The sequence below is a fragment of the Electrophorus electricus genome, chromosome 10 (assembly GCF_013358815.1).
Source record: "Electrophorus electricus isolate fEleEle1 chromosome 10, fEleEle1.pri, whole genome shotgun sequence".
Classification (NCBI taxonomy): domain Eukaryota; kingdom Metazoa; phylum Chordata; class Actinopteri; order Gymnotiformes; family Gymnotidae; genus Electrophorus; species Electrophorus electricus.
The window spans coordinates 12,515,594-12,543,184 of record NC_049544.1 but is presented as its reverse complement, the minus strand read 5'-3'; the positions used below and the strand labels follow the sequence as shown (position 1 = coordinate 12,543,184).

At 40.5% G+C, this 27,591-nt stretch overlaps 1 protein-coding gene across 1 annotated transcript; it reads left to right on the top strand.

Annotated features, from left to right (window-relative positions):
- Positions 1-424: 424 nt before the first annotated feature.
- emc2 (ER membrane protein complex subunit 2) lies at positions 425-25,940 on the top strand. Its single transcript, XM_027024271.2, has 11 exons — positions 425-510; positions 1,282-1,395; positions 4,277-4,341; positions 5,382-5,467; positions 9,215-9,272; positions 16,470-16,555; positions 16,713-16,772; positions 19,911-19,992; positions 20,192-20,302; positions 21,781-21,885; positions 25,351-25,940. The coding sequence occupies exons 1-11, from the start codon at positions 471-473 to the stop codon at positions 25,435-25,437; spliced, it is 894 nt and encodes a 297-aa protein (XP_026880072.1). The 5' UTR covers positions 425-470; the 3' UTR covers positions 25,438-25,940.
- Positions 25,941-27,591: the final 1,651 nt, after the last annotated feature.

Here is a 27,591-nt window from a genome sequence, read left to right as displayed (position 1 = left end):
ATTTCACATATTCAGCAGTTTAAAAAAAAAAAACAACAGTCTGAGACCACTAGGCCCATAACCACATTTAAATATAGATTTTGCCATTTTTCACCTATGCCAATGCATAGATTTAGATTCATATACATAACTGCAGTGATCTCAGGCCTAACATTTTCTTAAATCTAAATATAAAGATATAATTTGTTAACCATTTATGGTAAAAAAAAAACAAAACTATACAACGCTAACATAATGTACTTTATCATACAGATCTACTCAAACAGAAGCCTGGCCTTAGACAAATAGGTATAACAAGGACACATAATAAGGACACATTTAAATTTCGGATCTAGTGATGATGATCTTAAGATGATGATCTTAAGTGACCACCCTGCACTGACCATCTTCTTCAGTGTGACCTTCCCCTGACTTCCATCGTAAACGAGTCAGCCAATTATTTGCCACGAGGAAGGTGGTCCTAAGGAAAAATGGCGTCTATTTCGGAACTGTACGATGTCACTTGGGAAGGTAGCTAAATAACAGATTTATGCATCTCTGGCTTGACTGTTTGTACGAACCTTATGGCAATTTAAGCATAAACACTCATTTTAAACTTCACAGAGAGTGGTCTTACTAGGTCATTCAACAGATTTGTATGTTTGCATTAATCGAGCAAACGGGATAATCTCCTTACCTAGCCAAGGGCTAGCTGTGCTAACTGGCTAAACAACCTACGTGGTAACTGCAAATATAACTAACCGCTAGCTAGATAGCTTACTAGATATCGTAGCTAACCAGCTACTTAGCTACAATGTTTCACTGATGCTGGTACCTGGTTGGCCTTGTTTGGATTTTCCTCGTTGACTTCAAAAACAGCAGCAATTTGGCCTGTTGTCTGACAGTAGTAACATTAGCGTGTTGGGTGAGAAAGTTATCTAGATGGCCTGGCTAGCTCGCTCAGCAGCTGGGGTACTAAACTTGTAACGAAGCTACCAGAAATCTGCTTTTAGCATGATGGGTTATCTATCTAACTATCTAGATAAATCAAGTATGTGATTTAACTAATATGTAGGTTGGATTTTGAATGGTTAGTCACTTTAACAATTTCTTAGCGAGTTATGTAGCTAGTTAGCTTAGCTAGCTATAGAACAGGTTTGCCGGCTAGATCTAGTTTATCTAGTTACTGTCCCAGACAAATATCCGTTTCCTTCTTTAAATCCAGTTAAATTCAAAACTGATCGTATATGGCTAGTTAAGTGCTCACGTTGAAACAATGGTTTTGTCCGTGTTTTCTTTTAGAGATGCGAGACAAACTCCGAAAGTGGAGAGAGGAGAATTACAGAAATAGTGAGCAGATTGTGGATGTTGGTGAGGAACTTATCAGTGAACATGCTTCAAAGCTCGGCGATGACAGTAAGTCTGAACTTGCACGATGGAACAATGCTCGGGTCTATGAGCTTCCACTTATCTGAATGATCTTTTGAATGATAGAATTCTCTCTCCTGTTTTATTATGCTGTTGCTGATTGACAGAGAAGGGATTTAACAGTGCATTAATATAACCCTGCACACTGTGCATAAAAATTAATTCAGATACAGGCCTCCACATAAAATATAGGTGGATCCCAAGTCAGTGTTCCCTTATTTCATCTTGTGAATATTTAATACTACGCCCACACAATGTTAAGTAACTGCCCCAAATATGTGACTACATTTGAACATTGAAGCATTTCTTATAGATATTTTAATATCTGTATTATGTTGACGAACACGAATATTATCAATTGGGTTATACAGTGCTCTTGACTCACCTTCAAACCTGAATGTCTCCATTTATGAGACATTTGCTAGCTGTTAGTCATTTCAAGATGAGTTAATGGAAAATAAATATTAACAATGGCATAAGATGATATAGTTTTAGAACTGTGTCTCCTGCTATCAGTACATCCCAAATGGTACTAATTTTCTGTTTGCTATTTAAAAAAAAAGGTTTTGTACTTTAACTTTTTACTTGAACTGTAATTGTTACTTTGGGTATAACGATATCCCTAATACACAAATAACTGCATTTGCTGTTTGAGTGCAGTCATTTTTAAAACAGCCTAAAGTAAAGCAAACAGCAATTGAGTTGCAGTAAGACTTTGTGTACATACATTGCATTTTTCTAAATGAAAAGTTTTGATGGGTACTTAAGATTGTACTGTTATAAGGGATGGAATTTCGCAGCTGGTCAACTGCAAAAATCAAAATGATCAACTTTTTCAAGTATGATTATGTACAGGGCATAGTTTAAAAGGTGTGTGCAGTGGTGTGGGAGATAATAGATTTACTGTGCTGTCTTATTTTATGGTCTCTTTCAGTCTGACTAGTCTCTTCCAGGCAAAAGAGATTTTTTTCATTGTGGTAAATTTTTGTTTTTGCTGAATTTGACTGTGTTCTGTAATGCAGGGAAAACTATTTTAGAAATGGTGAAAGTCACTGGAACAAGTCCTTGCAAGTGATGCAAAACCAAATACTTTGATTGCATTGTAATCTTTACCACAGAAAGAAATAGTGTTGATTTTAGTCAAAGGTAATCCATAAAGTAAAAAATTAATGTTGCTGTGTGATTCTAGTCTTTTTTACACCACTGTTTATATACCAAGATACAGAGCCCCTAAGGGACTATGCTTTTTTTGCTTTTTTTGTTTAAAAAAAAAAAAAAAAGCTAATGACTGCATTCCCACACAAATTTTGTTCTCTTCCTGGGCTCAAACATGGGCTGGTGCAGAATATAGGTGCTTAAATATTAATTAGTGAAAATTAGTATTTTTGTTTTATAGCCCTGTATTGCTTATGTGGGATTTACATTTGATGGAAGTAACGAGAACTTGAGGTTACAGGCAAGACAATACAATGGACATATGTGTAAATAAGCCAGGGTGTCCTGTTATTTAGGTCAAATAATGTCCTTTTTTTTGATACTGCTTTAAGACGGTGTTCACAAGTGATTTTCTATCACAATCAAATCACCATTTATATTCAGTTATGAATGAAAAGTTCCGTAGGTATATATTGCACACAACTAAATGTTACGAGTTATTGCTAATAAAAATAAATATAGCAACAATAGATTGAATTTTTGAGGGAGTGAACTTGATTTAGCTTTTCTTATTTACCCTACACATCTAATTTGTGTGCACTGATTTTTGGTAATTGGTATCAGTAAAATCAGTATTTGCTGTCGGGCTCCCTGGCTTGCTTTAACACCCTGTGGTTCATGGTTATTCATGTTGGTGATGTAGTAGGCCTCAGGGTGGTAAGCCGGGTTACACAGTAAACTAGGTTGAAGGCTATCCTCAGTGACATGATCGTTGAATCTGAAGCAGGTAGGATATGGTAATGATGGTTTTGGGTTTTTGTTTAAATGTATAAGACTGATCTCAGAATAGTATAATGCTCAGAAATAGTAACTGCAACTCATTAGATAGCTTTTTATTGGTCCTTGATTTAGCTTTTTTGGCTGCTGCTGTCATTATGATTCATGAAGTCTTTAAGGGGAATGATAAACACTTAACACTGTTTTATTGAAACAAGCTCTATAATTGGCTGTGAAACAGGATAGTAATTATTAAAACAAGACTTGGAATCATAAAAACAGAGATGTAGGCATTTGTTTTGTTTTTTTTCTCCTTTTTTTCGTTTTTTATCTCATGTAGCATTTTATTGTTCTTGTTTAGTTAACTATCTTTTTCAAATCATAGTAGACGGATATAGAGCATTAATTCCATTAATTACATACATTGACCATGACCATTATTGTTTTTTTGTTTTTTTTAAAAATTGTTTTAGTTCACTGGTCAAGAAAATACCCTACTAAGCATTTAGCAGTCATTAGCAGTTTTAGACACACAAGGAAAAGCTGTGACATTCTACTCAGATTTATTTTAATTCTGTGCTGCCTTTCATTTTGTGGTCTCAGTTATTCTGACCTGGTTTTAAATAGTTACCTGCAATCATTATCTGCTTGCTATACCATGTCATCTTAAACATGACCCATGTAATGTAAAAGATGAGTTTTGTGGAGTTTAATAGAATACAGTTTAAACTTACCTGTGCAAGAGCTGCAGCAATAGGATGTGAACATTAAAAGGAGAAATCCTAGCAGTAATGTAAGTGCTAGATGTTAAATGTTATATATTTTTTTTTCCAAATGCAGTGCCAAAAAGCGTTTATTTTACTTTGTCATCTCTGGTACCTGACTGAAAATAGGTTTATTGAATGGTGTCATTTTTTTGATGCTCTCCTGTGCCCAGTTTGGATAATTTATGAGCAGGTGATGATTGCAGCGCTGGACTGTAGTCGGGATGATTTGGCATGGGTGAGTTTAGTCTCCCCTCCTTCCCTTCCTCCTTCCCACGTCCACTCAGCACACACCTCATCTCTCACATGCCGTGTTGCTTTGTCACTCGGCTTGCCAAATGCAAAACGATTTTTATTCAGCCAGAAAACATCACTCTGTGTGTACTTTGGAAAAACAATTTGCAAAAGATTAATCCAAAATGTGAAAAATAGCTACTGAAGCTCAAAGTTACTTTGAGCAACCTTTATAACTACTGAAGCACAAAGTTACCTTGTGTGGCCTTTATGAACGTATAAGTATTAATGCAGTCATTCTCTTCACAGCCCTTTAGAGATATTTAGAATAATTACTCATTTGCTTAATTCTGACTAGAGTTTTATATGCAAAGAAGCAAGTAAAAAGAGAGATGCTTACTGTTGAATTCAGCTAAACACTGATTCTGAAGTTGAGTTGCTAAAAAAACCTGATGGAAAATTAGCATGACTGTGATGGTCAACTGGGCTGAACCACATTACAAACTTTCCATTCTGACCAGGAAAACTTTAGATTTGATGATAACCATTCCTCACCCAATTCAAGGAAAATAAGACCTGTGTAGAAGAGGAAAAAGATGGGAAAAGTAGCATCCTGTCCCTCCTTTTTATAGTAGCTGGTGTGGAATTGTGTGTACCCACAGCACAGCATTCTAACTTCTCACCCACGTCAGTTGCAATTCTTCTCATTGTCTCTCACAGCTTTATTGCTGACTTAGCATGGAACCTGCAACTGGAAAGTTATTGTATTTCACTTTATGGTCAACAGAAACCTTCAACATAATATTGCTGTGTTAAACCATCTAGTTCATGCATTCTACAGTAGATATAGTAAAGTTAAATACCTTTTGGATATAATTTCTTTGAAAATGTTTTTCCCCTTAAGTGGTGTAAACTAACAACAAAATGTACCTGTGTGCACGCTCTGCTTTGTTGCCCAATGCTTAAAAGACTTCAAGGTTAAGTACTGATTTTGTACATGGCTGCATGTGTTTTTACACAAAAATGTTCTTATATTTGGTACAGAGTTGTCTACAGGAGCTGAAGAGGCAGTTTCCAGACAGTCACAGAGTGAAGCGATTAGTGGGTATGCGGCTAGAGGCTCTGGAGAGGTAAGACTCACAGTAGCACCATCTTAGCAAGCTGGTCTTGTGTGTTTACTGGGTTTCAGGCAGGCTCAGATGTAAGCAGACCATAAGAGGCAGGATGAGTGGTAGGGGGCTGTTGATTTAGTGAGCCACCATTCCACTGGTGAAGTGGGAGAGAGAGAGAATTTCAGTGCTCTGTTGTCTTATAGCTCCTATGGCTGAATGAGGAATTCCCAGGAAGGAAGTGGTGACTCCCACTATTATTCTGAAGGTCCCACCCCCTTTTTTCCTCTCTGTGAAATGTAGATGTGCAGACATATAGTGTTCCATATGTTTTCAGCCTATGTTTCTATTGAACCCTCTCTCCATTTACAGAAAAAGAAATAAGTGTTAATATATTGGGTTTTATGAGTCATTGGATTGATTCTGCTCACCATATCGACTTGTTTATGGTTTATGCCATAATTGAGTGTGATTGCTCCTGCTCAATCAGATTAAATAAACTGCAAATTTGAGTCTAATTGCTATCACACTTGCAGCCTAAGTGAAGCCCCCCCAAACACACACATGCACACAAAACATGCCTGAATCCTACATAAATAAAGTATGGTAGTGGCAGCGTGGTTGCCTAGTGCCCTGTCAGATGTGCCAGAGAGCAGTGCAGTAATGAAGTGGATGTGAGGGTAGGGGTGGCACTGAAAGTAGAGCTGTTCAGTGATAATAGGAACCAGAGTTGCTTCTGTTGTCAGCTGTGGGGGGAAAAACTAATTTTGATCATGAGGCCAAGGTTTGCTTGCTGAAGTGGTAGCAGGCAGCCCGCAGGGAGAAAACGTTTGAGACACTAGTTTGTCCTCAGCTTCTTGTACTGACTTGAGCGACATAGGAAGTGAAACCATAATATAGTTAAACTATTTAGCTATTGTCTAAAATTGCTATACCCAGTGATTCATAAAGGCTGTTTGTGGCAACCTCAGCAGCATAATTATGAAGTGGGTGAAGTTGACACCCTCCAGATTAACATATACCGTTAGCTAGGCTAGCAAGTATGACATGGCACACAGTGAAAGTAGCAGCAAGAGTGATGGTTCTGTAACTTTTAGTGAGCTTGTTGTCAGTTCAGATTCACACACCAACACCAAGTCTTTGGGTTACTTCTCTGGAAAAGTTCAGTTTAAATATTGGCCAGTGCTAACCTAATGAGATACTTAACCTAAATGTTTACTATTACCAGTGGTATTGTAGAAATAAACTAAAGCTAACTATACAAAAAAAATTAAATGGCACAAATACAACATGCTAGCTAACTTTAGTCACTGAAAATAAGATTATAGGTAGAACCCTACAAAATTCATGGCCATGAAAATCAGGTCATGGAGTGTACAGTCAGCCTTTTCTTCTGAAAAATCAGATTTTCTGTGAAATACAGTAAAACAAATATTCACTACATATCTTAACTGGACATTGCAGCATTAAATGCCAACACTTGTTGCTTTTTTTCTGTTTCTATATAGATGAGTCAAACAAGAATATCATTTTGGAGGATTTACTAAAAGTAGAGATGTTAGTTATTTACTTTTTTTTTTTTTTTTTTTTTTTTTTTTAAACCTGCACAAGTTATACTTTTGATCTCTAATGCTGATTTAAGTTTAATAAACCGATAATACTAATTCTGATAAATTAGAATGGCATACGTTGCTTTTGTATTTTGGAGGTTGTTTGAGGCTTCAGCATCTTGCTAAACATTAGCATGGTGCTGCCTATAAATTCTCTGGAATGACTGGTCAGAATTTTCATCTTAGGTGAATCCTAACAGTGTCTCCTGATGTTCAGTTCTTACCACTCAGGTGTTAAGCCTGGTGAAGCTACGTTGCCATGTTATAGCTAGCAATATGCTGTAGTTGTATTTAATAAATGCCATGAAAGTAGGATTTGCCTTCTAAAATGATTGAAATCCATAATTTTTGAAAAAATGTAAGATTTTTCCCTGTGAATTTAATAGGGTCCTACTTCTAGGTCTCAGAACTGTTATGGTTGTTTAATTACCTAGTGTGCCAAATGCTGATGAACCAGCAGAATACATGGAGTTTTTGGGCTGAGCAGGAGAGCTTTTGCAGACACCATTTCAAAAGTGTAATGATTCTGAAATGTTCCCTTCTTGAAATGCACTGCAAATATCCTGCTGGTTGAGGTCACATTGTCCTCCTCATAACATAAACAATTTAGTCAACATCGGTGAATGTAGTGTCTTTGAACCTCCTATTGCCCCCGTGCCCTCTAGCGGCATAATCTTGCATAATCAAATAAATTATTCGATAGCATTGGATATTTTTAAAATGCAGTACATCTATCAACATAAAATTTCTTAGGTCTATTATAAGTGCTGGCTTACTGATTTTCAGTTGTATATGTATAACCGTTCGCCAGAAATCCCACACTAAATACACCATGTTTTTTTGGTAAATTTCCACAATAATTGTGCCTGTCCTTTTAAAGGACATTTTAAAATATGCTTCCAGTATAAGGTAATTTTAGATTGTCATAGAAAATTCAGTTACCATCAAAGCAACTTTGTGACGTTTAAATAGTATATAAAGTTCTTTATTTGCTTGCTCACGTCTCTATACAAAAACGCTCATTCTTTTCCTATGTAACCCAACACAAAATATGCAAGCCTTTAGTTCGCACAAAATGCACCTTACTCATGTAGCAGTGAATAGAATATAAGGCCCTCCTGAATAGAAGACCATCCTTTCTTAGATTCTGTGGTTTCTTTTCTAGATTCTTAGTTTCTGTGGTTTCTTTTGGGACATAAAGAGCCATTTTTTTTAGTGCTGTTCATTTACACCTATGAGTACCAAGGGGGAATGGCTATCAAATTACTTCACAAGTGTTTTCCAGGTGAAATCTGCATGATTGGCAGCTGTTTCCACAAATAGTGGCTTTTGGCGTGGACAAGCTGTGATGTTTGCATTGCAAATAACTAGATGTTTCCATTTTCTGCTGGAAAAATTCATAATCCTGCTACGAATCTATGACATATGATTAAAGACGATCCTGTTAAGGAGGCAAGGCAAAGATGGGTTTTGCTTTTTTTTTCCATAAAAAGACAAACGAATTACCAGATCATAAAAAGACAAACGTATTTTATATATATATATATATATATATATATATATATATATATATATATATATATATATATATATATATATATATAATCTATACCAGATTACATCTTTAACCAGATTACCAGATCAATTTTTTTTGAAATTTCATTGGTGTTGCTTTTTAATGGTACTTTATCATCCTTTTCTGAAGTGTTTTTTTTTGTTTTTTTACTTGGTGAACTCAGTATAACTAAATACCGCCACATCCCCCCCACTTTCCCCCATCTTACTGTTGTAAACGGTGTGTAATTGGTGATGGAAGCAGAGCCCGGTTTGTTTGGAGGTGGATCAAAGCAGGCAGTCGTTGCACATACAGATCAACAGGCTTGTTTTTGTTTGTGTTCATTTGTGAGAGATTCATTGTTAAACTGTACAAAGGCTTTCTCTATGGACCATACAAGCTGTTACAGTAACAACTGTTTATTTCCTTCCCTACACACACCACTGATTTATGCGATCGTTCTCCTGTAACCATAGAGAAAAGCCATTTTGTATACAACAAGTTGATTGCCTTGAGCTTTGTTTGATTTCACCGCTGCCTAATATCATATGGCTTGTGTAAATGGTGATCACCCTCACAACACCATCTCTCTTTGCTTTAAAGGTACGAAGACGCCAATAAGTTGTACGATTCAGTACTACAAGATGACCCCACTAATACAGTAAGTAAAGAACTGAAGATCATTTTCTTACATTGTGGTTAAAGATGTATTGTGACAAAAGTGCTGAAGGTCTTTGGTGTCAGCATTTGTTTAGTTAAATTATCTCTACAACCACAGCGCTCATCTCTCTGTCCCTTTCTTTCTTGCTCTCTCTCTCTCTTGTTCCCTTTACTCCCCCACTCACTCAACAACGCAGATGCACACAACATACAAGAGAAGGAGCAACAACTGTTGATTTATCCACCTTAGTAGTATTCACCATGTTGCAGGCAACTTCTACAAAAATAAAAGCTGCGTTTCTGTAGACTGGGATCGATCACTTTTTACTCTTATCCATTTTCTCATAATTAGACTGCATTTCAGTTAACAGTGGGAAGGTTACAGATTCCTGGTGTCACTCATCAGTCTTTTTTTTCTGAATACTTGATTTACATTGTTTCAGTTGAATTATTTGCAACACCCAAGTCTGCTCAATATTTTGGCAGCCCTTCGTTGCCACCCACCCCAGCCATCACCCTAAAACACAATGTACCTGCTGTTAATTGATTCCAAAAGGACATGTGGTCATACAAGAAAATAAAGGTTTTGAATGGTTTCCAAAAGAAACTATGACCTTATTTGTTTTGGCTTTCCCTTGAAGACACTCAACACATTTCCTGTGCTTCTCTAACATATGGACTTGCTTAGTAATATTAAACATTTTCTCTGGGCTGGCAAAGTGTGCAAGATGAAGCACAGACATTTATTCTCTGGACTCCGCCTGAGGATTCCACACCTAACTGTCTGTTTCAAACACAGGGAGGCTTTGCTGACAAAGTCAACAATCCCTCATGTGCATTCATGCAGTCACTTCTCTCATTTGTTTTTGCCCTTCACATTCTCTTATTTTCTTTCTCCTCTCTGGTCCTCCTTGTCACACTAGCAAAGATTCACTGCCTGTTTAACACCCCCCTCCACCCTTTATCATTACTGTTGCTATTTGTTTTATTATCTGTTTCTATTGGACTAAAGCGGCCCCATCAGTCTTTCTTCATATGAAAAGTAGAAATCCTCTGTTTGTTTTTCAGGCATTTCAACCAAGACACACTCCCTGTTTCCCATGATCACAGTTAAATTGCAAGCACATTGAACAGTGCATAAACAAGAGGTTGAGAATACTAGTGCAAAATGGTTGTAATCAAATCAGTGCGGTCAAGTTATTTTTCACAATCTGGTAATCGTATCTCTGTCCTTCTGTTAACATTCAGAAGGTATGAAAACAATACACCCCCAGAGGGAAACCTGTTTTCCCCTTTAATGGTGTTGTCCAAGTTATACATGGATGGTCAAATCAAATGTGGCATTAATAATATTTAGAAAACACATTTTCTTAAGTTTTACAATGTTAGCCCTGAATATAGGAATCATTTAGTTTCCAGTTTGCGGTTTAACTGCCAAGTGGAAGTTGGCGTGACTTTAGTGTTTTTTTTTCTTCATGCCAGCATAAACTATATATTCCTGATGTGTGGACTGTGTAGAGCCTTTCTTCCCATAAAAGCTATCAAATATTCCATTGCTACAATTGTCTGCACTGAAAAAAATCACTCAACCACAGTTTTTATCAGACAGCTTCGTTTTAAAATCAAATTCCAATACTGTCAGGTGTGTTGGTTTTTGTTTGTGTGGGTTTTTTGTTTTTTTGTTGCTTGCAAGGCATTTTTTTCAGCAGCAAAAACAAGGGCAACAAAAACTTTACTGCTGACTTGCTTATACTGTATAGGTCCTTTTTCATTTAAAATCCCTTTTTGTTTTTCATGGTACTTTTAATTGTATATTTGTTGTCTCTCAAGTAGTCAAGGCTTTCTAATTTTATATCAATATTTACTTAACGTAAAATCAGTTGAAATATTAATGCAGTCATTTCAGCAAACCTCCAATATGCAGTACTCTCTACACATAATATTCATAACAGTCTGCAGATACACAGTTTGCATGGACATTGCAACAAATGGACAAAAAAGAACTGCTGTGCAAAGACATAAGTGCAAATTGAGAAGAGCAGTGTATGCTTTTGATTTTTGTTTGTCACGAGAACTATCCATAAATAGATACTGGGATCTAATTTCTGAGTGTACTATTGCACCTCATATCAACACCACCCACCAAGGTCTGTTGCTTGTTTTGCCTTTGGAAAGTTACAGTGAGAGTATGTGCATCAGGAAATAAGAATCAATGCTTGAAGTAGGTTTAAATTCAGCAATAAATATATAAAGTTTACCTGCATACAATCCGTGAAATGGTTAATGACTAGTTTTGCTACACTAAACATTTTGAAAAATAAAGCAATCTTGAGTTATTTTGAAGCAACTCAACTATACTGTTATGTGAACATTTTGAAAGTTGTCTTAGTTAATTCAAGCTACTATATGAAGTTCAACAAACTCACCGTTACTATTTAAGCATACTTATATGAACTTAAATCCGCAAGACAAAAAGAGGAAGCAAACTTGGAGTCTCCAGCTCAAGAGTTTAATGAAACTAACAAAACCAAACATCAAAGGGTACAAACCATAACTATAACAAAGCCATCACAGTAAACCCCCCCCCAATCAAATGGCAGTGGCAAAGCAAAGGTGTGGGGATAAAGTGGGCACCATACGCACCTGGGCATGTGGCACGGAGCATGCTGTGCCACCTAGAGCCTAGGGCATGGAAGATGCCACGCTTCCCGAAGCCCTGGGCACTATGACGATGCACATATCTGGAGGAGACTGGCCACCGTCTTCCTCCATTGAGACGTCTCTCCCCAACTGCATACGGATGTGTGGAGACACGTCCTTTTTTCTCAACAGGGTCCCTCAAGGTCAACTAGGTATGGAGATGCAGAAAGTTGCCCTGTTGTCTCGATGGGGCCCGTCTTGGGCCCCTTGCTGATTGGGCATGGAGAGAGTGCCCCCTCTAGTCAACTACACTGTCCCTCTACAGCAGCTGGGACCCCTTAATTTTACAGGGCAATTGAAATGGTGCCCCCTACATCGACTGAGCCCTCTCTTGTCAGCTGGGGAAGAGCTGGTGACCACTTGCGTCAATGGGATGATCGCCCTATTGTCCATTGGGTGACTGCAACCATGCTTGCACCTGCAAAACAAGGCACAACTGGTTATTGACCCCTAGGCACACCTCCAGACCGATTGGCCTGCCCATATAGTGGTCAGATGTGGACTGCTAAGAACTCCCCCTACCCCCCGACGAAACCGGGCTGGTTACGGACACCAAAACCTTTAGTTTGTAAGGGAAGGCAACAGCAGGTCTTGGCTGAGGTTCTTTTCCCTTGGTTGGAGCTTGCATAATGGCTCCCTCGCTGCCTCAGACAAGGAAGCCAGATCACCTGGCGGAGATGCAAACAGCTCTAGTATCCCCAGCAAGCATTGAGGAGCCACCCAGCTGCACCGTCACAAAAATAAGTATTGGTATCACAATACTAGCTTGGTATTGGTATCGGGTTAGGGGAAAAATGATAGGGAATCACCTAGCCAAAGTAGGTGGGCTTGTGAATCCTTGATCCTTGTTTCCCTAGAGCCCCTCTTCCAAAGAAATAAAGTGCTCATGCAAAATGATGGAGGAAAGTAGTGAAGACTGTCTCCTTCTAAACAAGTTTCTTAATAGTACAGCTGAACTATGTTTAAATATTTAGTTGCTTGATGACAGAGCCCAGGGCAGTAAAAGAATTTTTTAATCATTTGTTTTAGTGTGAGCCATCCGGACATACCAATTTTAGGCCAAGTGTTTATAACAAAACCAAAGCCTATATCATTTTTAAGTAACTGCTTGAAGAAATCATATTTTAATTTTTTATGTTTATATCCTTTCTTCCAATGGTTGTAAAAATTAAGTCATTTTTATTTGTCAAGGTTTTATCCAAAAAGAGGATTTGAGTAACACTTTAGAAATTGGACTTTGTACAGTGTAGGTCAGCATTACTAATGAACTAAAAACAAAATTTTTTAAAAATCCTGAAAATCAGAATCAAGTTGGGTAGTGTTGTAGTGAGCAATGTATGAAATTCCTGTACATGTGAAGTGAAAACATTTCAAATGTCTGGTATTTTTACCTTCTGCTTTTAGCCAAATGGTTAATTCTTATAGCTGATACATCCTGCATGTGGGGAAATAAGTTTGATTTAATAAACTGTATTATTGTATCAGGTTTAACTAACCAACTAACTAACTAACTGTGTAGTCTTGCCCTAGAGCAACTAGGAAGGTGAAAGAAGATAATTACCCTTGTTTGTCAAGTGTTTCAAAGACAGTATCTTGTTATGGATTGAATGTTTTCATGAATCATTGTGAAATGCAAATCTATTGTGCTCTTATCTGACTAAATGGAGAGTAAAGAGATTGTGCCATGTGCCAGAATCATTTATGAATGATGGTTATTAAATAATATATTAATTTATGACAGGTAAGGTATAGGTAAGCTAGGTGGCAGCAACATTTTTGATAGACCGTTTTAATCTGTCATGGTAGAGATATTGCAGGAACAGGCTGTTTGGTCTGTGACAGTTTCCGGGAGGTTAAATGTTTTTTTTTTATTCCAGACTTTATATATATATATATATATATATATATATATATATATATATATATATATATATAATATATATATATAATATATATATATAATATCTCTCCTGTTGCACTGCGCTTCACACACATTTTCAGTTTCTTTCAGCACTACTAGGCTAAAAACAACAAATGTGCTACTGGAGAAATGCTTTCTTTCCTTGTAGGATTCACCCACTTGTGGGAACATTATGTCAGTAAGCAGGTGCCTTGTGAACTATCCTGACAAATTGAGACCCAGCCCAGATTTCTCTGAGATCAGCCTATTTCCTGATGTCCAAACACCCGCCACCTTCCATCAGCTCCTGTGTGCTTCTCAAACCTGGGGGCGGGAGTGGAACAAAATGGAGCTGTGGTGTGATGTCGACCAGACCATTTCCCTCCCACAATCCAGCGCTCTTTGGCTGGTTAGCAGATGGTGTGGCGGAGGTTGTGGTATGGGAGGGGATGACATCATCTAGGTTACCTGTCTGTAAATGTTGGTTGAATGAGGCTTATCTAGACGCTATTTTATCAACATGGAATGGGGGAAGGGAGGGTAGAGCCAAGAAAATGGCGGAAAATTGGCGACTACTGTAAGGACTTGTGAGGCATCCCAGCATGCTGAGCTGAGATTGGAAACTGAGCTGTTGTAATTATAGGCTGTAGAATAGATGTGGTACCCATTAACCAAAATTGTTGAATCAACAAAAATTGTTCAAGGTTTCTGTGCCATGGTGGTGTCCAAAAAATGCTAGAACTTCTAGCCCTTCCACTATTTATTGTGTTCCAGTACCTACAGCAATGATCTGGTGTCATACTCCATTGCTCCTATTTGCAATTTTTGTTATTTGGCCTTCTTTTTCACACCCTCCCATAGTTTTGAAGTGGTGTCAATTTGCTCCCTTGGCAAAATGTCCATTACTTCTGTATATAAAAATATATCTTAATTAGATACTAATTAGTTGTTCATTGATACAGATAGCCAGATAATATATTGAATTCCAGCCTTCTTCTTCTTTCTGTAATGGTATTATTTTTTAAATCATTTGGGATCAATGAGATGTCTTTCAGGACACAATTACTGCTTAGAATTGTAAAAGAGATTTTATCAGCATGACAGGAAGATTCTTCTTAATTAAAGATGGATGTTAGTCCATGTCCATGAGAACAGGTGGATAAGAACAGTTCAGTCTTTTGAAAATCCTAGTTCTGTAGGAGAAGTTAACAAACTTCAGTTTGACACATTATCCATATTAAGTATTATTTGATAATTGATGACCATAAAGTCAGGTCAGATTATGGCAGGACTGAAAGTAGATTGAGTGAGTGGTGTAATCCCTGTAACCAACAGGGATGCTGTGACCACTCAGTGACTTTGCCTGCCTGCACCAATGATGGATAAGTGGATATGCAATGCCAATGGTGTCAGAACAGTTCCAGATTTATGGCTGCTCAGATGTGACTCATGCTCAGCTCAACAGGGGTTGGTCTGTAGTGTGGGAGTGAGGAAGACCCACTCTATCAAATGGCAGTCCATAAATAATCTCTGTGGCAAGACTGTGTGCTTCTGTGGGTAAAGCTGTTAATTTTTGCTCTACACTTGTGAGTATAGAAAAAGATGGCTTTTGGAAAAGTCGTAGAAGTAAGCATAGTACTTTGATTCAGATTGATGAGGGTCTAATCTGCCTGAAGGTCATTTCTACAGCAGAAGGCTATGTGAACATTATTTGGAGCATTTGCAGGCTAGGCCTCACAAGCTCATATGAATGTGCACAGCCCTGGGCTTTTGGGTAATGTGCTGTTTTCTCTACTTAAATGGGATGAGTCACCACTTATCTGCTCCTGCTAAGCATGCAGTGCCCTTGTCCATTCTTCGTTAGCAGGCTCATGATGTGTGATGCCAGAGTCCATGAGTGTTCTTCTCTGATAAAGCCCTTACCTTTCTTGATCTCCTATACCACTTTAGGCTTGGGGCAGCTGTGTCGTCAATAATGTGCTTTTAGATGAACATCATTCTCGAGTGGTTTGTGATGCAAGGGTGTTTATTAGAATGCGGGGATTGAGGAGGGGGGAATCTGGTTATGCAGTACTACTCATAGAGGATAAATGGCTGCCTCAGTGCTATCTTTCATGTGAAAATGTAATGACTGTTAGTCGGAGCATGAAACCAGAATAAGAGCAGAAAATATAGCTGTTTATTGTAGTAGTCACAGTTTGATCAGTGTGCTGGATAGAAGAGTCCCAGGCAATGCTGAATGCTGCAGTCCTGCCCTGCAGCGGCTGGGAAAAGTGAAAGAAGACCATGGCCCTTGTTTTCATTTCAGAAAAGGATCTAATTTAGTATCACATTTTTGTTTTTTTATGCGTTCCTATATGCATATATGGATATAGGGAAATTAAACCTGCCTTGGCACTCTAACATTGATAAATAAGCAGACTGAATACACAGCATGGGTTTAGGAGTATGTGACCAGAGGGGAAGTGGGGCTTTCAGCAGCTCACTCACTACCCTGATCATTTACACATCCCCTGTCTTTCTTCCTCCTGTTTTTCCTCCATCCACTAAACACTTGAGGCTTTAGAATCCTAATCCTCTGTTGATGTCAATCCACAGGCAGCAAGGAAGCGCAAGATCTCCATTCTGCGAGCGCAGGGCAGGAACACTGATGCCATCCGTGAGCTCAACGAATATCTGGAGCAGTGAGTGTTTTACAGGAGGATTGGGGCCCTGTTCTCCTCCTCTTCCCCTCCATGGTTTAATTAAAAGGGGCTTTGCATTTGATTGAGCTGCCCCCCAAGCCCTGCCTTAACCCCTCTTTTGTCTGTGAAAGAACCTAACTGCCTCTCTGTCTCACAGGTTTGTGGGAGACCAGGAAGCGTGGCATGAGCTGTCAGAGCTGTACATCAACGAACACGAGTATTGACAATTGATCTCATTTCTTTAGTCATTGTGCTTAGATATTGTAATCTTTGCATTGAATAACAAAATTTATTTTACTGTGCATGCTAAAATTATTTCACTGTAAACAGGTTCTTAAAGCAGTTTTGGCTGTTATTATCTTCATGGAATATCAGGAATTGTACCAGATTAGCCCATTTTCTCTATAAGAGTGCTGAGTCAGACCACCATGTCTCATGTCTATGGGTTAAAGATGGAAACCATCATGCTGTCCTTTGGGGCGTCCCTCAGTGGATGAGCAGTGGCTCCTGAGGGGTTGTGGGACAGCTTCAGGGAACGCAAGAGAAATGCCAGTCTCAGCCAGGGGCCTTCACTGAGCTCAGAATCTGTTTGTCACATGGAGTATGGGTTTAATGGGATTTGCTCCTTAAGACCTCAGGATAAGACCCCCACCTCCACCTCTATTGATATCTCTGTTGCTAGGGGTTAGTGTCTGCCAGACATAAACATTGTAGGAAAATAATTTTGTTTGTCCCACTTCTCCATCCTTCTTTAATCATTGTTTTGGGATTGTGGGGGTGTGTGTGTGGGAGAGATGGTCACCCTGGTTGGAGGGCACTGGCTGTAGGAATGCAGGACCCCGGGGAGGGGGCTGTATATTGGCTAGCTCATGTTTTTGTGTGGGGCCTTTATTGCTGTAGTGGCCAGAGGAAATCCAGGGGTGAGAGGATTATTGTCCCGCTTAGTCCAACTTTTCTAATATCACGCCATTCACCCTGACAACCCCCTATCTACGGGCGTGTCAATTTCTCTTTTTTCACCTCCTTTTTGTTTCTTTTCTTTATTTTAGGTCACAGACTCCCTTTTTCCCTTCCCCTCCTCTTCCTCCAAACCGTGTATTATCACTTCTCTTTATCACACTGTGCGAGAGTGAGTGAGCTGGGAAAGAGATTCCCAGGAGAAGGTGTTGGCACTTACTCTCCCAGCCAGTAAAAACAAGACCTGATGGGGCAGAGATGAAGTGAAATAAACTCCCTGCATATCTCTGTGATGGCACCCTGCCAGCTAAATAAATTAGGCTAATTTCACCTTCTGTTGGGATCTTATCTAATAGCAGGAGTGTAAATCTTGCCTTAGATTCACTTCTAGAAATGACCTCCCCACATACCTGAATTGAAGATGACAAAGAAGAATATGGCCCTGAGAAGATTCTGTTCCTCACCTATTCCTCAGCTCCCTTTGGGATATCCTGAAATATTGGTTAATGATATTGTAATGCATCATCTTTTACATGTTTGTAACTTTTAGGCCCATGTATCAGCCAGCCCACCTGCTATAAAACTCCATAATATATTATTTAAAAAAAAACAACTTAGAAACTTGACTTTAACGAGACAGTTAACAAGTTTCACCACCTTTGTTGCTTTCTTTTATCCCCCACTTTGCAGGCTCTCTGACCAGGCGTTGTAATGAGATACACTAGGGTGTGACACGGTCTAAAAGACTTTGGACTTTTAATCTTTATTTTTCCCTCAAATTAGTTAGAGCCACTTCCCAAGCCCTGCTGAGAGAGAGCTATGTCCCAATCTTTATGAATATCACCTTATTACAGAGCCCCAATAATCAGACCTACACAAGCAGTGTCACAAGTTCTAGCAATATCAGACATCTAGGACTGGAGTGGAAGAACAGATGCCTATATTGAAGCCTGTTTAACATTAGAACCCCATTAGTGCCTAGTCTGCTCGCCATATCATTTGTGTCTCCAAAAATTGCTTGCAGCGGCGAGAACTTGTCTGTGTAAATGGAAACCGAAAATGTAGTAGTGTACATTCGGCATCAGCATTAGATCAGGTGGGGTCTGCTGAGCTGTGTGGTGGTATGTGCTGATCCCTGCCCCCTCTCCTCATCTCCCTCTCTCTGCTCAGCTATAGCCCGGGCCATTGCAGGAGCACATCTGAAAGTCTTTATGGAAAGGAAGTGGTAATTGCAAGCAGCCTGCAACCTTCCGAATAGCCTGTTCCCTTCGCCTTCTCTTTGCTTGCTCTTTGGTTGCTCTCTCTTGCTCTCTACACTCCTTCACTGTCTGGCCCTGCCCCCCTCAATCTTTGAAGTCTCTTAAACATACTCTTAAGTGTTCTGATAGGTTCTTCATCTCGTGAGAGGGAGTAATGCCAGTGCTCTGTCCCTGCCAAAGGAACCTTGTTTACGTCAGAGCACTTTTTCCCCCGTCTGCTCGCCAACAGTAAGATTGCTTTAGATTAGTATCCACAACCAATTTGGATGCATTCCAGTGCTTGTTTTTGAATTTGACATGTTTTAATAAATTGATTTGTGCATGGGCACGTTCAGCACAGTGCTTGATGTTAGATGGAGAACTCTCTAACGGTAGCTGAAAACACTGTGGTTTGGGGACTCGAAGGGCCTGGAGCCTTAAACTCGTCTGCAGGTTTTGGACACCCTCTGGCCATTTTTGTGTGTTGCGGCTTCATCGTAATAGTCCTCGTACTTCGTAAAATTGTTTGATTATTTGGTGCGAGGGAGCAGTTGGAAAGTCTGTGTGTGTATATGGGAGAATTCCATCGACCCCTTTGATTGAGCCCACGAAGGGGAAAGCGTCTGTGAGACATGAAGTGGCTACAGATTAGGCTGAGGTCCACAGCTCAGCAGGCCGCGGAGAGAAGTGATCTCATCTGAGGGTGACACAGCTTGCTGCTACTCAACAATGACCTCAAGTCAGCCTTTAACTGCACATTTAAGCCTGGAAGGATAAAGGCAGACAGATTGATGCTACGTGTCTAGAAATGTGGTGGAGATCTCACACTATCTCCGCTTTCTCATCATCAGCTTCCAAGAATGTAAGAGATGTGGGGGAAAATACGCCAGAATTGCCTTTGCTAATGCAAAGCTACATCCATCATTTTACCATATGGATGTTCACACACATTTCCTTCAGTCCTTATAAAGACTGATAGAAGGAAAACCTTGGGCAGTCCATTTTCCTGCTGTCAGCGAGACCAAAATTTACTTTACACAACATCCACTAGGTTACACTTGGTCATGGTATACAGAATAATGTTTTTTGAGAACTTTTACCAGGTGTGTATGTGCGGTTTGTTTGTTTATTTATTCTGTTCTGTTTCTTTGCTCCTTTAGTTATGCAAAAGCAGCGTTCTGCCTAGAGGAACTGATGATGACCAATCCACACAATCACCTGTACTGTGAGCAGTATGCAGAGGTAGTAGAACTAATAGCATTCCTCCTCTTCCTTCTTAACTATCAGTATGTTTGCTCATCGTCAGTAGCTGCATTGTCCTTTATGGTACTTTTCTTCTATTCATAAATATTCATAAACATATATTTACTTCAGCTGTTCTGTAGGTGTTTTAAATGTCAGTGATTCTGATTCTGGCTCTTTTCCCTGCTGTGTTTCCTAGGTGAAGTACACCCAGGGGGGGATGGAGAACATGGAACTAGCCAGGAAGTATTTTGCGCAGGCACTGAAACTGAACAACAGAAATATGAGGGCCTTGTTTGGCCTATACATGGTGAGTCATGACTTTTGCCGAAGAAGCCAAAAAAAGCAAACAACAAATACCCTATTACAACCCCCTACTACTTTCCCTTTTCCCCTCTCTGATCCCCCCCCCCCCCCCCCCCATGTATGAGCTCTCGGATGGGGCTGAGCACTGCTGACTCAATCCTCATTCACACCCCCTACCACAGAAAAGGCTCAGTCTGGATTTTAGTGAAACACAACTCTTCAGGCTTTAGCGGGGCATTTTTATGTTTATGAGGAAGATAAATAAACTGCCGGCAGTAAAAGATTGGAAGCGGACTGGCCACTGCTTTATCCCACGTGGGCTGCTGCTGCGCTCTGAGTCCTATCTGCGCTGAATAAGCCTTTCATCTGCGTATTTATTTAAACAGGAAGTTGTCCATTAACACCAATGCATCATTTGTAAGTGACTCCTGACATAGGAACACAAACAGGCAGCTGGGAGCAGAAGGGAAGCAGAGGCTGTGCGGGGGAGCCGCACACAGAAACACACTGTTCTCATATGCGTATGCATACACGTGTGTGTTTCAGTAGTTCAAACACAGAGCCAGGCAGCCTCCTTGCTTTGATGTGCTGTTTGCATGTGTCACAGGCATGGCATGGCAGGCCACTGCCAAAAACGCTGCTTGTGTCCTCCACAGTGGCCAGTAGACAGACTGTGTGGGTGCCCTTTTTTCATTACATGTTTGGAGGTGCATCAGCAGTCCCACCCTGTTTTCATATATGCAAGTTGTATCTTGCTGCAGCTCGGTTGAGAAATATGAGAAGCAGGCCCGGTGTGAAACACTCACGAGCACTAAACCACTCTGCTCTTTCTGACACTGATAGCGGTCCTGCATTCAAAGTCACAATTAAAATTGATATCATGAGAGGAAAAAAATACAGAACTCCACAAGCTGCAGAGGTTGTTTGGCAGCATTCAAAGAGAAGCTGATTGGTGTGTAGTTAAAATTTCAGCACGTCTATAGTGAGCGCTTTCATGTGTTGCCCAATGGGATCTTCTGGGCTTTGCTCTGTGGGGCTGATGGCAGTAACATGGGAAAGACATGGGCTTTGTGGTTGTGAAGGGGAGAGCTTTTGGGCGGCATGGAGCGCATGATTCACTTCGCACCGCACTAGCCACACGCCGCTTCCCAGACACTCTCACCCCTGTCAGCACCGTTTATCTCTGCCGCTTAGAGAAAGTAGACTGCGTTAAGGGACCATGAGCACCAGGAGAAAGCAGGCACAGCAGCAGGGAAAAACTCACTTTTTCCTCCCTCTAAAGAGCAGTCTGCTGTGCCGTCCAAGCCTCACCATCCTTCTACAGTGAGCAGCTCGCTTATCTCTGCAGGCGTTCTGTGTGACCTTCTGTACACCAGCCATCCTTCTCTTTTACTGTGCTGTGCGTGACTGAATCTCATTTGTTCTCGCTTGTCTTACTTTCTTCTGCATTCTCACTTCAAGCTCTTTCTCTTTTTTTTCTAGTCAGCAAGTCACATAGCTGCAAACACTAAAGTCAGTGCAAAGGTGAAGAAGGACAATGTGAAGTATGCTGCTTGGGCTGCCTCTCAAATCAATAGAGCCTATCAGGTGAGTACCACAGAGTCTGCTCTCTGTGTGTCTGCGTACATGATGACCCAGTCCAATAGAGAAAGTGAAAAGCGGCAGTGTAGTGAGCGCTTGCTCTGCCTACATGCTGGATCTGCTCTCGGTACGCTTGCTCAGGGGTGGCTCAGCTAATGTGTTGACTTAAGCCCACAGGGCTGGCGTTGTGTTACACAGCTGTTTTCTGTGTTTGCATGTTAAAGCGCTGCTATCGATTCCCCTCCACATGAATCATACCAGCTGGTGCCAAATATGGGCATCTGTGCCCGACGAGGGAAAAATGCAGCACTCACACCATGCACCACCTCTGCAGGGAAAGGGGTAAATAACGGATTGAGATTTGCAGAGGAAAAACTGAAGAGCAGCTCAGATGGTATCACTAAAATGGTTTACACTGTTGCCATGGCACATGAAGCACAAACGTGCATTTAATAGAAATCTTAACTGCTGTCAGGGCCATATATGTTGCTTATTTAAGAATTAACAGTTAAATGTGTAATAAAGGGTCCCTTACTCAGCAGATGTGGTCAAGCCCTGATCCAGCCCACACACACTTGCAGTGAGGTTCCTGTGTGGTTGGAGGACTTCTGTCACAAAGCCCCCTCCTTTGACACCATTGGTGGGAGTCTCTGCTTTTTGCTGGGGTTTCCTCAGAGGTGTCTACACACGCCATTACCACTTTTCCGTCAGACAAGAAATTCTGCATCATTTGAGATCAGCATGAGAGAGACTGTCAGTAAGGTTGAGAGAAGGTTTTAAATCAGAACCATGTACTAATCACTCTGACAAACAGTGTTTTAAAGCTCTTTTCCTGATAATGTGGCTCGTTTTCTTCTTCTCAGAAGTAGCATATTAATGTCTCTTGACCTGCGGGGCATATTACTGTTTCAGTTGTTGGCAGGTAAAATTGACTCACTAAACACGACACAAATCTTTCTTGCTCATTTGTCATTTGGGGCTTTTCATCTTGAATCTGTTGAGAGACATGTTTCTCAGAGGAGTCTTCACTACAGAAAAGGGTAGTGGTTTAGGATGACACAATTGGCACACAATGCTTTACTAGTGCTGACAAAAATTCCTCCTTACATTCTTTGCTGTTCTGCTCTAAATTGCATCAAAATTTGCTCTCTTACCCAGAGCTTTGCCAAAAACAAAAATTGCAGTGGACTGTGTGGGCTACAATTGTTCTCACGTAATGTATCGAATTTTAATGTTTTTAGCTGAAGGAAATACCAGAGGAGCAACAGGCATACTGATTGACTGTTATACTCAGGGAGCACAGCCACCTCAACCTCTGATTGCTTATTAGATGGGCATGGTGTGAAATATGCATAGCTGTTATGCAACTTCAAAAGTTCAAAAGAAATGACTTGTGGCACATGATGGCTGCATTTTACAGTGTAAGGCACGTGTATTTGCCATGTCATTTTGCAGAAAGAGCGGTGAGCTCTCATTTGTCTACACTGCTTTGAAGCGGCCTGGGACAAATGCTTTGATGTCTTCAGATGTATTGGGGGTGACTGAATCACTTCTTACCATTAAGCAGTGCATGCTTGATGAATGACTGTTTTAAGGTGTGCATGTGTCAGGAGCTAGTATTTACAGGGCAGCCTATGTCATGCTTATCATGGCTTTGCTAGGATATGGTGCACAGTTCAGGATTCAGTCTTACCGTCTTGCTCATGATCGCAGCGATTTACTGTTTACTGTGGAAGAGAGTCTGATTTGACATGCTGGAAGCTATTGTCTGACAGCTCAGGTCTTTTCTTGGTTCCATAGCAAGAATCAAATGGCTGTAACAATTACTACTTCAATTCTTTTTAAGTATATCTTTTATTTTGTATTTTAAAAATGTAAGTACATTTTCCCCCAATAGATGCCGCAATTGCCAGCTGCTAATTACACGTTACTCGGCTCACATTTTGTAAGTCATGCTGGTAGCATTGGAGCATCCTGCATGCAGAGCAGATGAAGTGATAGAACATGGCCCAGAGATGAGATGAGTTTAGAATTTAAACCCTCCATTTCTTAATGCATGAGTCACACTGCAGTTATCCTGCTGGCTGCTGGCCAGGACTAATTCAAATGTATTAACCATGGAAAACACTGACAAAGCACACAGAGAATGTGTGTCTGCGTGTGCGATACACATGACATGCACAGAGTAGTGGACACACAGATGTTTTGTATAGTTCTCCTCACTATGTATAGAATCCTCTATAAATTTATGTTAACACTTGTAAGAATGGCTGAATTATGAGGGGAAAAATATGATTTGCTTCAACATGAGACTGGCAATTGAGAGAGTTGCATGTTAGGAGAAGGTGAATTGTGTTCTTTTGACATTTGTATCACACATCAGGCCTATTTATCCAGCAAGGTTTCCCAGTAAGGCAGTACCATTTTTCACGGTGTGTTTGTGCGCTGAGGGGCAGTGGGGAGGAGTACTATTCCTCTGGGGCTAATGAGTTACCAGTGAGGACACGGAGAAATGTGCTCTCCAGTCCAGAAACAGCACTGCAGTGTGATTGGCCATGCTCCGTCTGCTTCTCTCTCTGTTTATCCAGTGAGTTCACTCAAACTGTATGCTCCTCTTTTTGGCTAGTGCCAGCATACCCACAGCTGTTACTGTACACACACGTGCTCACACACAAACACATATAAATGTATACACATATACAAACACCCACCCCGCTCTACTGCAGAGATTGCTGAGCGAAGCACTGACTGCGTGCCCTTTGTTTCTGTAATAGTTCTGGATTGGCCATGGCTTTTAGACAGGACTAATAAGGAGAAATGGTGTGTGGGCCCCTTGGCCTGTGCTGTGTCAGTCCATAGTCCCACTGGACCGAGGGATATGGAGCCTTGTGGCATGGCTGAAATGATCATCTCTGTTCTTTTTTAATAGATCGAGGGCACAGGGGTCCTCAAAGTGAATCAGGCTAGATGAAGAAATTGTCTACAAAAAGTGGAATGTTTGAGCAAATGACAACAGACTAAAAGGAATTAAGATGGACTTCCTCTCCATGGTGTTCTCTAGATGAAGCGAAAGTAGACAGAAACGTGACCTCTGAGACTGAATTAGCATATCAATTAGGCCATGCCAGAACAGGATCCACAGGGGTCAGAGAGCTGGCCTTAAACCTGAGGAGCTGTTCCACTTCCTATTGCAAGTTTATAGCTACAGCTAACTCCATTCATATTACACATTATTCATCCTTTCAAACTTGGATCCAATATATGCAGCTAGATATGGAATGTTTTTAAATACTTGTCATTTAACATAATCTATTTGTAAGGTGATCTCCTTTCCTGTTGAATCTATTGAACCACAAGGTTTGCGTTAAACCATGATCTGTAGAGAACCATTATGAATTAAGCAATGTCCTTGCCTCAACCCTTTATTCTCTGTCTCCACCCCTCCGCTCGCACCCCACTTCTCTGTCTCAGCTTGCTGGTCGTGGGAAGAAGGAGAACAAATGCTCGATGAAGGCGGTAGAGGAGATGTTGGAGTCCATGCACATCACCATGTCCTAAGCCTCAACTCTCTCCTCCTTATCCTCCGTCACCACAACAGCGTGGCAGCTCTCCCTGCACACTGCAGCACACCACCACCCACAGAGTGGACCACACCGACCGTCCCCGCCTCACTCTCCAACTCGCTTTTGTTCTCCACGCTGAAGAGCAGTCCAGCCGACCAGACCCCCAGTCATTCTACATATTGACTTTATTTCGCCGTCAGCTCTCCTGAGTACATGTGTCAAGGGCTGAAGAGACAGTAAATGAGGAACTACCTGCACAGGTATGCATAGATTACAAATATCTGAAGTGTCCGGGCTGGCCAGTAGTGTTTGTTAGCAGATAGATGACTTAAGATCAACAACTATAATGTGAATAGACTTTAGCCGATATTTATAGGACACGCCATTTTGATTTAGACTGAATACTGTGCTCTGTGTGTGCGATGTCAATTTTCATATGACTGGTGTCTATTTTGGTCATGTCTGTTTTAATTAAAGAATTTCAGTGTTTTACCAATATGCCTGAGTCCTCAATGTGTCCACATTTCCCAATAATCAGTTCCATATAGGACATCCTAGACATGTACTCCCTTCACCCCCTCACCCTCCTTTTAGGAGATGTTTGGCAAGTCATTTTCAATTGACCAACTGCTCCCCATGTCTGGCAGATCAACTCCTTTCCACACAGTGAGGACCACAGCGGTTAGGAGCCTGGACCCAGAGCTAGCTGCTCCAAACTCTTCATATCAGACCACCCTCACGCTGCTGCGATGGCGATAATGAAGTAGAATAAACGTCACTGCTGTTCTCATGTAATTCCACCTCGGCTAACTCTTTCTGAACAAGCGAGAGGGCTACAGCCATGCTCTAGCCTGCAGGCAGTGTGTAGGGAACTGCTGGATCACTTAGGAGGCTCACAAATGTCCATTAAAGAATGCCCTGCCGAGCGGCTGTCCCGCTGGAGCTTCACTGCCAATAATTAAAACAAAGACATCCAATGCAAGGACTGCCCGTGAACCAGGCAGAGCTTTCTCTGGGTCCAGCCAGCAGTAGAGGTGTTGTGAAAAGCAGGTCTGCTTTCCTACTGCACTAGTTTGGTAATTGCTGAATCGTGTCAGGGCTAAACGAGCGTCTTATTTTCTCACTCACCCGTGCAGGATCAACTGCTACTTCCATCTCTTTTTTTTTTTTATTAAGTTGTGGAAATTGTCTCATATTTTTACACAGGCTGGCGGAAAAGTTGAGCGCGGATTTTATGGCCTCGCTTGCTCACTCTTTTTTTTTTTTTTTTTTTTGTTGTTGTTGTTGTTGTGCAATGAGCCAGAGTTGTAAAGGGGTCAAGAGCTCAAAGTAGAAGCAGTGAAACCCATATACTCATCCGTTTTAATACCTTGGTCAGTGGATGTGTCTGCGTTTTATTCTGCGTTCCAAACTGCTGAAGCCAATGAAAGCCAAGGGACCTTTGAGGGGAGACTGACAGCGGTTATTTTTACGGGAACCACTGAACTGAAGCACGTCTTTTGAAGAGCCATCAAGGATGTTTGATTTGAGGGGGAATATCATTTACATGTGGACCCAGTCTCCCAGGCAACCAGGGAATGAAGAAGTAAATCGTCTCTGTTGTAAAGGTTATTAAATACTTGTAAGTGGTTTGAAAAGGAACATGTCAATCACTTTGATGTGTGAATGATAAATTCAAGACACTAAATGTGCCCCAAGATAATGCAATAGTGCCATCTGTAGACAGGAGGGTGGTTTTTCCTCTTATTTCTGTTTTCTGAGAAATACCAGAGTTCATACTATACTTTGAAACACATTAACCTTAGTTGCAATTCTGAAGTGGGTCAGAGTGGCGGACCATTTGCACAGTAGTCAGTCATTTATATTGGGATGTTAAGGTAACTTAAGATCGGGGTAGAAAGCTCAGGAATGTAGTATTCTAACAAGGTAGAAAATAAAAACATTTTAAAGCTACTTAATGGGTCTGTCTGCGTGTTTTATCTCTTAATCCTGAAGTTCCTAGTGTTTTCCCAGCTTTTGACAAAATGAAAAATGACTCAAAATGCACAACAAAGATTGTCTTTTATATATTTTACCATGCATCATGTCTTGTGTGTCTGACTGTCTAAGGTGAATTAGTGTAAATGAATAGGCATAGGTGCATTGTGTG